The following is a 12,271-nucleotide window of genomic DNA, read 5'->3' as shown; positions in this document are numbered from 1 at the left end:
AGACCTTAGAGCAGCCTTCCAGTACCTAAAGAGGCCGACAAGAAAGCTGGGGAAGGGCTTTGTGCCAGGGCATGGAGTGATAGGAGAAGGGGCAAGGGCTTTGAACTGGAAGAGGGAAGGTTTAGATGAGATATGAGGAAGAAATTCTTCCCGGTGAGGGTGATGAGGCAGTGGCAGAGGTTGCCCAGAGAGGTGGTAGATGCCCCATCCCTGGAAGTGTTCAAGGCCAGGTTGGATGGGGCTTTGGGCAACCTGGTCTGGTGGGAGGTGTCCCTGCCATGGCAGGGGGTTGGAACTGGGTGGGCTTTAAGATCCCTTCCAACCCACACCATTCTGTAGTTCTATTAATTTTTCTCCATTTCCCTGCTTATCCTATAATCTGGATTACTTTCAGCGTTAAACTAAAAAACCTAAAACCCCACACAGTCCTGTGTGCGTATCATGCTGGTGGTTTACACACTACACATATTTTAGAACTGATTCAAGGATGTTTGACTTTTCCTGTTAAAACACTGATTAGCTTTTATGTAAGCAGGATGTACAGTTAGTTGTCTCCACCTACTAAAGGTCAGAAAACATCAGTGCCAAAAGAAGAAAGAAAAAAACCCCTAAAAAATACATTTCTCACCTACTTTTAACCTTTCTGGTTGTTGATATCCATTGTTACAAAGAGACTCAGGCTTCTATTGCTGCAGATTTTAAGAGGCTTAAAGTTCATTTATGATTACCCTTTAACACTATGTTAACAAAGGCATTGGTAAAAAGGAAATTTCTCAGCAATAACTGCTGCTGGTTTTGAATCATACTATTCCTTGGCCTGCAATAGGCAATTAAAGTCACTGAAGGCAGAACATGCACAAAACCTCAATTAATTATTTTTATTTACAATTTCAAGTTACTGTCTGTTCTTAGGTTTTCATTAAAGTCACCTTAGGAACTGGGAAAAAAAGTGACATTCTACTGCCTGAGCAGGCTGCCTTTAGCAGTAGACCGATCAGCACATCATTTCAATATTCAAGTTATTTGTGACTATTTTGAAGAATATAAAAGAAATTGTTGACACATTTTCATGTGACTTTAAATGTCTAAATGAGGAATCATGAAAGTCACTGGGATGAGAACTGTCTCACAAAACTGAATTTAGGATAATATGAACAAACGGATCATTAATATGCAGCATCAGATCCATCTGATCAGTAGTGACAGAATTTTGAGGTGAAACTGGAATAGTTTTCTATCTTTTCAAGTTCATGCCTTTCCATTGGAGCTAATACAACTTGGTACAACTCAGTTACGGCATTTTCACACAGGTATTATATATTTATACTTTTTTTTTTAAAAAACATACTAGGTACAGACAATCTAGTTTTCTCAGCAAAATTGGGTCTCCTTTTGCATAAGAAAAATGGTGCCTAAATTGTTTGCAGTTCCCTAGGAAAGAGCCACGCTTTTACAAGTGTTCTTTTAGTCATAAGGATATAAAGATAGAACACCTTAAAAGGTTAAAAAACTCCTTGTAGGAAGATTTAGGATTTAGCATCATTATAACTTGAAGAAAAAGAGTCCTAGTCCTCGCACTGGCTGTCCTTGCATACTTTTTTAACAGGTAGCTGTCTCTGCAGCTGCAACACCCTATCGCCCCTGTAATTTTTCAGCTTTCCTACCCATGAACATCAATCTAATATACCACAAAATGCTCAGAAACTTTGTTCCACTGATTTATCTTTTTTTTGGTAAAAACTAAACATATTCTCTTCATTCTTTAAAACACTGAGATACAGAGCATGATAAATAAATGCGACTTTCAACCTACATTTCATAACACTTCCTATTTCCTCTCTTCCATCTCCCAGCGGTCTCAGCGTTTTTCTCAGTGACCTAAGATCACTAGGGAAGTCAACTAATATCATGGTTTAAACTAACTTAATCTACTGCATTCAGTCCACAGGTGTGCCATGAGGCATTACAGTACTTCTTGTTCCTTCTCAGGATTTGCAAATTTTGCGTAAGAAAATAGCCTGAGAAAATGGAGACAAGCCCCTATATTCTCTCATAAAGCCTCCTCTAATTTTATATATTAATTTTTATCACCAAATCATAAACCCTAGTCCTAGAACAAGTGCCCGCTGATTAGTAGCCACTGAAATGGAAATTCTTCGCAAAAGTTTTCCTTGGTTTATCTCTAATCATGTTAAAAAATTACTGCTATGAAATAAGAGAGGGAAACAAAAGCACTACAAATGAACCATTCATATATTAATTGTGAAAACAGATGTAGAAAATGCTCAGGACTTGTACTCTAATCAAGTGATTAACTTTGTGTGCAGTTATTCTGCTTTACATTTCAGCAAATTTTGTTAGCATGTGTTATTTCTACACGTAGAAAATACGTGTAGATCAAAGTTTTATTGTGGGTAGACTTTACTAGCAAGTTAAAGATCCAAAGGTCCTTATCAACCATGAAAGAGTGCAGCCGATGAAACTAAAGAGATGGAGCTGGATGGATCTTTGCTCATGAAAGCAAAGTTACGTGATAACTGTGATCCCAGACAAAACCCGTGTGTCAAAATTTTCTTATACAGATGAGGATTACCTTGTTCATTTCCAAGTAAAATGCCATGAATGTTTACAACTTTGAATTTTGTTCAACCTTATGGAATATGGGAACCTCAATTACACATTACTTTACCCTTTTTTTCTATCGTATTACGGGGGATGTTAACCAGTGTCTTATTCTCTATAAGAGTACATATTTGTAATGTGAATTTTCAAACTGGGTGGAATTTTAAATTATTGCCTTTTGATTTAAATTATTGTTTGTATAACTTCATAATTTTTTTAATAGCTGTGTTTTCTTTTTATCTTTGCATTTCTGTAATGACAAAGCTTTCGCTTCCCATACTTTTGTTGTAGCAAATAACTCTTTAATATATACTGTACATATTTCTGATTGGTAGTTCTAGTTCAAAATTAATAAACCCTGCTTTTGTTTTTTAACTTAACTTTTGAAGAAATATGAAAAACCCCCTGGGACATAGTTCACTGTTGAATCACATATAAGAGGTGGGGAATATCTTTCCCATAGTTGGGAAAAGCTCCGTTACTTTTTATTTCATTCAAGTAATGGCAGCAGAGGTCTGCTCTGTGCGTCATTCAGATTATGCAAGAATGGTTTTCTATTCATGTTTTTATCAGAAAATGCAATAACTTCAAACAAAACCTTACATAAATCAGCATTTAACATTCAAGTCGAGCATTTCTGTGGCCAGTCTTTCTTAATTTAGGTTGCTAAAGCAAATCACATTCATATATACATCAGTAGAATTGGATGGAAAACAGTTTTTCTACATGTCTTCTCGCCATTTCCAGAATGTTGCTGTTCTGCATAAGAACAAATGCAAAGACTTCAAAGCTGCCACCACAACACTCTGTTCTCTGGGCTTCAGCGGCCTGGGCTCTCTTAGGCAGACTAAGGACTTATACCTGACTTTTGTATATTCAAGGCACTAATCTTTGATTGTTGGCTATACTTTTTCTATCCAGCTCTTCCCAATACAGTCTAAACAGTGACTTACTACTTGCGTATCTCCAATACAGTTATTAAGGAAGTAATAGTTTCTTGCAGTATCTTTAAATCCCAATGCCTGGCAGGACAGGCATTACAAACATCATAGCGTCTACTTGACTAGAAGGACAAGTAAGTTCAATATTAAGCAAATTGCTAGCAGAAAGATCAAGTTAAGAATAATTTCAGTGAGGAGTGAAAAATAGTGACTTAAACATTTTAATAAAGGGTGTAAGAGAGATCCTAGAAACGGCTGAACTAACATCTTTGCAAAAATGTCTGAGGCACTGATTACAAAACAAGAAATGGTGAAAGAAAACTCAGCTGCTGAGGAAAGGCGACTGAAGTGACAAATAATTCCGTTCAAGAAATCGTATCACTTTCACAGCCAATATGAACACAAGCCTTTTTAGTTAAGGAAGTTCTATCAGCTCACACAGCAGTAACCTCGATGCGCATCAACCAGATTAACTCCTTATCTTTAAGAAATAATTTAAATTATAATCTCAGCTTTTCCTTACTGATGTTACATATAAACTGCTTGATATCTTTTTAATTATGTTTATGATTAATTTCTTCTGTGTATTATTTAAAAAACAAAGACTTTTGAACACATTTCAAAAAAAAGCCCAAATCTCAGAAAAAACAGGAAACAATATAGCCATGTCTGTTGAAGGAAATGTTGATTATCAACAACTTCATAAACCGCAAGAAATTACATCTTCCTGCTTTTCCTTTTAAACTGGCATTCTTTTTACAAAATTAGTACCTGCCTTTCATTTTCACTGCAGAAAAACATTGTGGAAGAGAACTGGGTGAGATGGAATTCAGGAATTTATCCATTCATCTTCACAGCATGCATGATGCATGCCCATGCAGAATGCTACTCACAATAATGCAATGAAAAAAAAAAGTGGATCATTCTAACAGGGGCAGGTATTGCTGTGCTAATTTTAAAGGTGTCAAACATGTCACTTCCGACTGGCTTCTCTTGAGTTTATGTTAGCGGATTAACTATAGAAAGAAGGCTATCGATACCTGCGGTCGCTCTCTGCATCTGCAAGGGAGAAGAGAACGACTCCCACTTCTGATCGTTGTATATGACAGACTGGAATAAAACGGTAGTCATCTGAAGAGAAGCTCTCTGGTCAGGAAATTCTGGCACCACACTGAAGTCACCTCGAGTCTATGAACCTCGGGCTAATGGCTTGTTACAAAGCAAACTACCATCACATAGGTAGCTACATCCAGTAACCACACGAACACCATCTTCTTTTCTGTTACTGCTTTAACAGACACATGGAAAAATAATGGTAATACTAAGCCCCTTTGAATGGAAGTTCTTCGTTTGAAACCATGGACATGTTATATACAGTGTTCTGCCTTTTTTTGCAAACATCAGACTGAGGATTATGAGGGGTTTAAGGCAGCACTTTCACACACGGGCTACATACTGAAATTAACACTTATTTGCCTAATTTTGAGAGATGCAAAGTATCTGAAGATAGCACACATATGTGGGGACGTTTCTGAAAGCTCATCTGTGTATTACACCAGTATTGCCCAGAAAAGTCCAATGCACGCTAATGGCTCAACCTCTCCAAACAGGTCACAGCAGCAGAGATCAGAATTGCAGATATCTGGGGTTTTTTGGTCTCAGTTCAACACTTCTTCCTCTCTTATCTACATAAACTCATGTTGCTAACAAGGCATGATAAAATATTGTGCCTTTTAACCATATTTAGCATTACTGTCTTCTAAATTCCATGTTAGCAAAATAGCTGGTATTGACTGCTTCCCCAGTTAATTCTATATACACTTTTCCCAGACAGTCCTGTATATTAGCACAATAAACTCTGTTTTAAATATTCTCAGCACCAGACTGAGGCAACAACTAATATTATGGCTTAAGGATTACTTAAGTGTCTGTAACCACAAACTGAGCATTTTGTAGGACTTTAAAAACATTTTTCACGCCTGAAAACAACTACAGCAACTCTGTAGCATGCCAGCTCTTGCATTAGACTGAATTGTGGTAAATCGTTATTTATAGGTGTTGGGTACAGCTGCATTGCCAAGGTGCAAATGTATTTCATACTTTAAGTAGGTACTCACTCTCTCCTTCTTGTTAAACAAACAAAATAATAATAATAATAAAAACGACACCAAATCAAAACCAGTCCATCATTCCCAAACTCTTTGCAGTTACTTTCAGTGTTGGCTGAATAAACTATTTTCAGAGAGCTCACAGATAAACCTTTTAAGTAATTTATAAGTTAAGATACGCTTGAAAAGAAAAGGAAAGGTTCTTTAGGAAATTTAAATCAGAGTCAGTCTTCATGAAAAGTAAGACTCACTAATGATATTCAGAAGCTTCAAGCTTTATGCATAGCCAACATTAAGTAATTAAAAAAAGATTACAATAAACATGTTTGCTGTTATGTCATTGCTAATATATGCTGCTTCTGTCATCAAACACTAATACTCTATGGAGAGATACAACTCCTCAGAAGAGTTCTCTTCAACAGGGATCACTCTCGTGGTTGAGATAGTTACTTTACTAATCATCTAATTTTAACGCAATTATTTTGTTAGCTTTGACTCAGGACTCAGTTTCCCAAACGCTGAAAGTTGATTGCAGGTCTCTGCAACCAGACATTCCTTTTCCTCCTCCTGTTAGCACCCTTTCCCTTTCTTACGCTATCACGATGCTTGGGAGCAAAATACTGGGCTGAGAGGAAGGCAAGATTTCTCTGACAGTATCATAAACTTACACCAGCTTTGGCCAAGCAAAACACTTATCTTGACTGCAGCCAAGATCAGCCTCTTGCGCACCAAGTGTTGTAGATGGCAAAATATAGGATTCGAGTGCAATTGCACTAGGGATTCCAAGGTTGTCAATTTGGACATCAGCAACCGAAAGGATTCTCGTAATAGTGTCCCTCTCACATCGTTGTATACAACGATGACCCCTGTTTATATGTTGACTCTATGTTTAAAAACAAAACAAATTTTGCACACAAAGCAGTGAACATGATACAACGGGAAGTCTGTTACACGGCCGCCTTTCCTTTATCTAGGGCAACTTCACTTCTGGGAAAGAAAGCCCTGAGGTGACATTTGCTTTTTACTGCTCTGCTGGAGCCACTCTCTCCTTTCTTCACAAATGGGTCTTCCAACAGATGTGCTGAGTACAGGACCACCTGGCTCACTCCGCATCACCTATCATCTGCAAGTTGCCATCCTCAGCAACCTCCCTCCCATACATGCAATCACCCCTCATATATACCTCTTCACTCCTCCTTCTCTTCTACAGGCGTCAGGGACTGCTTAGAATGACAAAGAGCAACAGAAAGAAAAAAGTGGTGAGTGCAGGAAGGGAACCCTGTTGGCTTACTGCCTCAAGCATGTGTTTTTGTATGTTTAAAATCAGCACGATTGCTAAAAGAACAGCATTTTTGTATTTTGCAAGTTATCCTGTGAGAAAATGTCATCAAGCAAATGACCTTGCTAAGCTTGAAACACCATATTTCATGCTGCTTCTTAAACACGTGTTTATAATTAATAATCCCTTCTGATTATTGATGCAAATGAAATAAAATAGCATTTTAGTTCCTTCATCACAGTCCAAAAATTCTTGAGGGGGAGGGAAAAGAGGAGTCTGCCCAATGCTAAAATCAAGCTATAAGTTAACAGTCAGCACAAGACCACTTTCGCATAAGTAAGGTGTATATATATAAGTAAGGTATATATACTAAGCATAAGGTAAAAATGTTACTACAATTTTTTCCACTTATTTCTCGTTCCTCTTGTTGAGCTTTTCATTTCCAGATTTTTAGTTATAAAAGAGCTATTGCAGTCTGGCTGACAGCAGAATGAGCTACATGTTATATATAAACATAATGTAAGAAATAATACAAACATTACATACCTGAATACCCACTGACTACAGAAACCCAAGAACATTCAGAATAAAGACAGCTAACCAGTGTTGAAACAGGAACAGCACGCAAGAATCTCAGGCAACTATGACATTTAGGTACAGTGACTAAGAACAAAAAGCACAGAGCAACAGCCACTACCACTTATTTCTTTTTTGTGACTTTATCTTAAATCTTTCTACAGAATTTGGTACATAAAAGGTACTTCCCTTTGATGTAGCACTATGAGAAAGAGCACCGTTCTCTCTTGTATTCAGCTCTTTGGGACATAAATCACAGCGGTAAGAAGAATGTTCAAGGGACAGACACAATCATTGTCCATTATTTGCCTAACATTAAATTGCTCCAGGCAAAAATTCGCTTTCAACAAATATCAAGTCTATAGGAAACAAAACCAAAAAAATACTCACAGCTTTGGTTTGGCAAGCACGGGTGGTGGTTCCTTTGTGGGTGAAAGCAAGGCAGCTGGAGGTGGGATGGGTTTATCACCATTTGGCTTGCTGTTAATCATTCCGTTTACTCCATGAATGGGATGGGTGCCGTTTGTTTTTTCCTCAGACGAATTCAGCTGTAGTTCAACGGCTGTCACACCAGATCTCAACTCAGTATTGTTTGCTTGGTGGTGCTCTGTATGTTTCTTAGGAGGAAGCTCAAGAGAGCTAATTTCAACTGGAGGAAGTGGTGGGAAATGTTGGAAATCATCACTGTTGGATTCTCTTGTCAGTGGTTCATGACTAGAGCTTTCCGAGTTGGCTAAAAGAAATCAAAAAGAATGTCTCTCCGACAAGTCATAGACAAAGTACATGGTATACACATGCTGTATTTTCAGTTTGTGAAAGGGGAGATCTCTTTGGTTCTGTGCAGATATTTTTCTAGACCTCCTGTTGACAATTTATGCGGAATGAGATACATGACTGGCTATTCATTTTCTGACTTTGCCCCAGGCAAAAGGCACAATAAGGAACCTTACAGATCCCTCTAGATCTGTTTCAGGAATCCAAGCACTAACTGGGATTGGCAACTACAGACAACAACAGCTGAAACAGCATTTCCTGTTCCTGAAGCCTCAGCATCATTTAAGAACAAATAATTTTAAAATGCTGAAGGATGTACGTATACATGGTATGTTTGCAATGGCAGCTGGGTTAGTGCATTCCACAACAATACGTATGTAAACATATTACAAGACTAAACATCCCACATCACAGGTTTTTATTTTACAAAAGGCATATGCCAACTTTGGTAGCATAATCTCATCTGCTTCCATTTTGCCTCTGCTGCCATCTAGTCTTGGAACTCTAATGCTTAAAAATATGCCAGCCTTGTGGCAGACACTTAAAAAAAGAAGTATTTTACATGAATAAAAATCTTAAACTAGGAAATGAGCCAATAAAAACATTCAGTTTGTTTTATATGAATGGTCTGAGGTTGACAAAACCCGTGTCTTACAGCAGCCCTTTTCTACACGGGAAGCAGACTGATAACTTCACAGGTAAATTAATCATCTAATATCTATGATTAAAAATTCCTCTTTCACTTCATCACATACCTGAGCAGACAGTTAGTTGTGCACTGCTTGTTACTGAACCATATTCATTTGTTGCTGTGCATGTGAAAAGTCCTGAATCTTCAGGAAAAGTTTCTGCAATTACAAGGGTACATATCTCTTCTGGAAATAAACAGAAAAATAAACTGCATCATAAACTATTTAAAGTATCACATAATGTTTTTGTATTTTATGTTAGAAGGACACCAGAAAGTGCTCCTTATACAAAGAAGTGCTGGGAGAACTGCTGAAGAGCTTCCAACATAAATGGCTTTAATGAAAATCAGTTTGTATCTAAAACAAGTAAATTCACCAAGCTAAGTTTTCAAGAGACCTGTCTGGAACAGTAATTTTGCAGTCACAAGTCTGGGCAGTCATTTTACACACTCAATATCTTCATCTTCATGCAGGATAGTACTAATTCATACAAATCAATGTTTTGGTTTCCATACACAATTAATACTTGCAAGCTTTTTTTAGGTCTCTAAATAATACCACCAATACGAACATCACGTCATTCCTATTTTCCCCCTGAAGTTTTCTGTATTTAACACAACTCATATTTAACAAATCCCATTCCCAGTAAAACCAGAATGTATTTTGTCATCACTTCCAGTTAACTTTTCCGTATAAACTGACCAGAATTAAAAACTCTGGATGCATAAGTATTCCCCTTATGCAGAGTTTGGGAAGATAATTTCTGTCTCTGCACAGCAGTGAGAATGGAAGATAAATGGAAGATATAGAACAAAGTAGCATCCCCAGAAACTCTTCAGAATGCTGTGACACAGACGGATTCTGAAGCTGTTTGAAATCTGTTCATTCTACTTTGATAGGCCATGGTATATACTTTGATTACACCACGGCCTCACTCAGAAAACTCGTGTGAAGGCCGGACTGTTCGTATTTCAGGTCGAGTCTCACAGGACCGTTCTCTAAATCAATTCGATCCATTTATAATGGGCACATTTAATTATCCAGGCATATTTTTTCCATATTCTTCAAAGAAGTCACTTTATTTTATCTCTACTTGCAATGGTATTCTAATATTTTAAAAATTCACAGTATAGCTAATCTAAATAATCCTAGTATTTCCAAAACATACCTACATAGTTTTAGACCTAGACAATGTTACATTGTGGGTTTCCTTAATTAATTACGAGTTTCTTTTGCTTATGTTCATTTTCTAGTCTCAAAACCAAAGCAGAGAAGTTTTATAGAATTCAGATTAAAGAAAAAAAAAAAAAGGCATTTTACATTTTGGACATTTACACAGAATCCCACATACTATCAAAAAAAATCAATGGAATACAGCTAATAAAAACAAACTGAAAAGTGAGGAAAAATGTTTCAGACTCCAGTAACTTTCACATAAAAATTACTTTGTAGAAGAGGTTCAGTAAGGTACCCTTCACTTCTTTTAGTTCAAAGGAGGAAAATATTTTCTAACAGTTCTTTTTTTATCTTTCCTAATATTCATTGTGGAATGGCAGACCACTGTCTCGTTTAGACAGTTAACAAAAAAATTAGGGAATTCCTCCAATTATAAATGACAATGTATCCAAAAACTTCCCGTACTGGAAATGGGCTAAAAATGAATGACTAACTAAATATTTGGCACCGAGTTGTTTTTCAGACAGCAGAACATGCTTTTTTTTTTTGGCAACACAAACCAGTCATTCTGTGTAGCTGCAAGAGGCATGTCTGGTAATACTGTAGCACGTTGGATCTTATCTGACCCAGATGAAAATTAATGACTCATGAAAGGTTTTATCAGGAAAGTAATGGGTAACACAAGCTGGTTTTTGAACTACTGAGATCAGTCTTGGTGTGTCGTAAGCAGCTGAAGCTATGCTGTTAACCACACGTGCATACTCCTGGATTGAACTGACTCTGGGGATGCAATCTGATACACGCGGCACACTAGTTTCCTGTTCATTTAACAGCAGAATTCTGAAAGTTGGGTATTTCAGGACTGCAAAAGAAAATCACTCCCACCACGCTGAGGACTGCTGTTTGAATGAGGGCAAAGGTACTACAAAATACAACCACCAGCAGGATTCCTATTTACCAAACAGCAGAACTAATTAATGCATAACTTTCTTTCAGTTTTTTAAGTAGGTTAAAACAATCACGAGAAGAGCTGATCTTCACTCTTCAATGATAAAAGAATTCTAATGGATTCTGCCATGACACGGTTTGTTTACCGAAGCGGTAGATTTGAAAATTATACATGGTAAATTGCAGTAATCCTTGTAAAAGAAATAGAAAGTAACTACGTGATGAAAATAATCAAAATTTAAAACTCAGCCTTCTCAGCAGGATGAGCAAACTACAACCCATTTGTGATCAATCATGAGAAAACTGGCTAAATCGAAAACACAAAAAACCCTAAGAACTAATCAAAAGGCAGCTTGGACAAAAAGCATGTGCAAGCAACACATTGCCATTGTCGTTATTCATTTTGCTCCCTGCAAACCAAGAATCACCGACCTCCAGGTCCTTGCTAAAAGGCTTACTACTGTGGAAAGCATAGAAATTAAATACTAATATGACAATAGAACCGTTCTTAAAGATTTCCATAAGACACTCTGGATGCATAGTGCTCCGAGTATTTTTCTAGCTTTACATCCTGACTTATGTAATTATTTTTCTTTCTGTTACTGTGCTAAGTAGAATCTGATGATTTGAAGTAAATAATGTCTGTTCTACTTCCTGGCAATCATCAGCTGACAAATAATTTCATCACAGAAATGTGTTCCCGAAAGCAGCTCTGAAATGCTGTTCTCAGGGCCTTAAAACATATTTAACACTTGACTAAATGAATACAAAAGCATTCTGTTCACTGAAACATGTAAAATGCTTAGGCATGCAAGTACTTGACTATTTTGTCAGTTATTTAGAAAGAAAGATTACATTTTACAGAGTAATCCTTTCCCTTTATGGTTCATGAGTCCATTAGGAAGGACAATCTTTGGCAAGATGAAAAACTGTTGCATTTTAATAAGTTTCATCACTGGCAACGTGCTTACTTCAGAATGGTTCTATGTACTACATTAAAGGTAGAGTAGTTCTTGTATCTGCACCTTCATCTCCAAATGTGATCGCTAGCTTCCTCCACTGTAATGCAGATACAGTCCTGGGAAATAAGTACCGTCTTTTATTGTTGTTCATCACAACGCAATGAACAGAACTATTTCTATAGATGTAGGTTCAAAG

At 37.1% G+C, this 12,271-nt stretch overlaps 1 protein-coding gene across 1 annotated transcript; it reads right to left on the bottom strand.

Annotated features, from left to right (window-relative positions):
- Positions 1–6,339: 6,339 nt before the first annotated feature.
- LOC104163848 (palladin-like) lies at positions 6,340–10,006 on the bottom strand (the record flags this gene model as incomplete). Its single annotated transcript, XM_009702974.1, has 4 exons — positions 9,925–10,006; positions 9,056–9,175; positions 7,917–8,259; positions 6,340–6,537 (listed from the first exon to the last, which is right to left on the bottom strand). Coding segments are annotated over exons 1-4 (743 nt in total), but the record flags the coding sequence as incomplete, so codon positions are not given.
- Positions 10,007–12,271: the final 2,265 nt, after the last annotated feature.

Source organism: Cariama cristata, unplaced genomic scaffold, assembly GCF_000690535.1.
Source record: "Cariama cristata isolate BGI_N322 unplaced genomic scaffold, ASM69053v1 scaffold15526, whole genome shotgun sequence".
Classification (NCBI taxonomy): domain Eukaryota; kingdom Metazoa; phylum Chordata; class Aves; order Cariamiformes; family Cariamidae; genus Cariama; species Cariama cristata.
The sequence above is the reverse complement of the archived record's forward strand: the minus strand, read 5'-3'. Positions and strand labels throughout refer to the sequence as shown.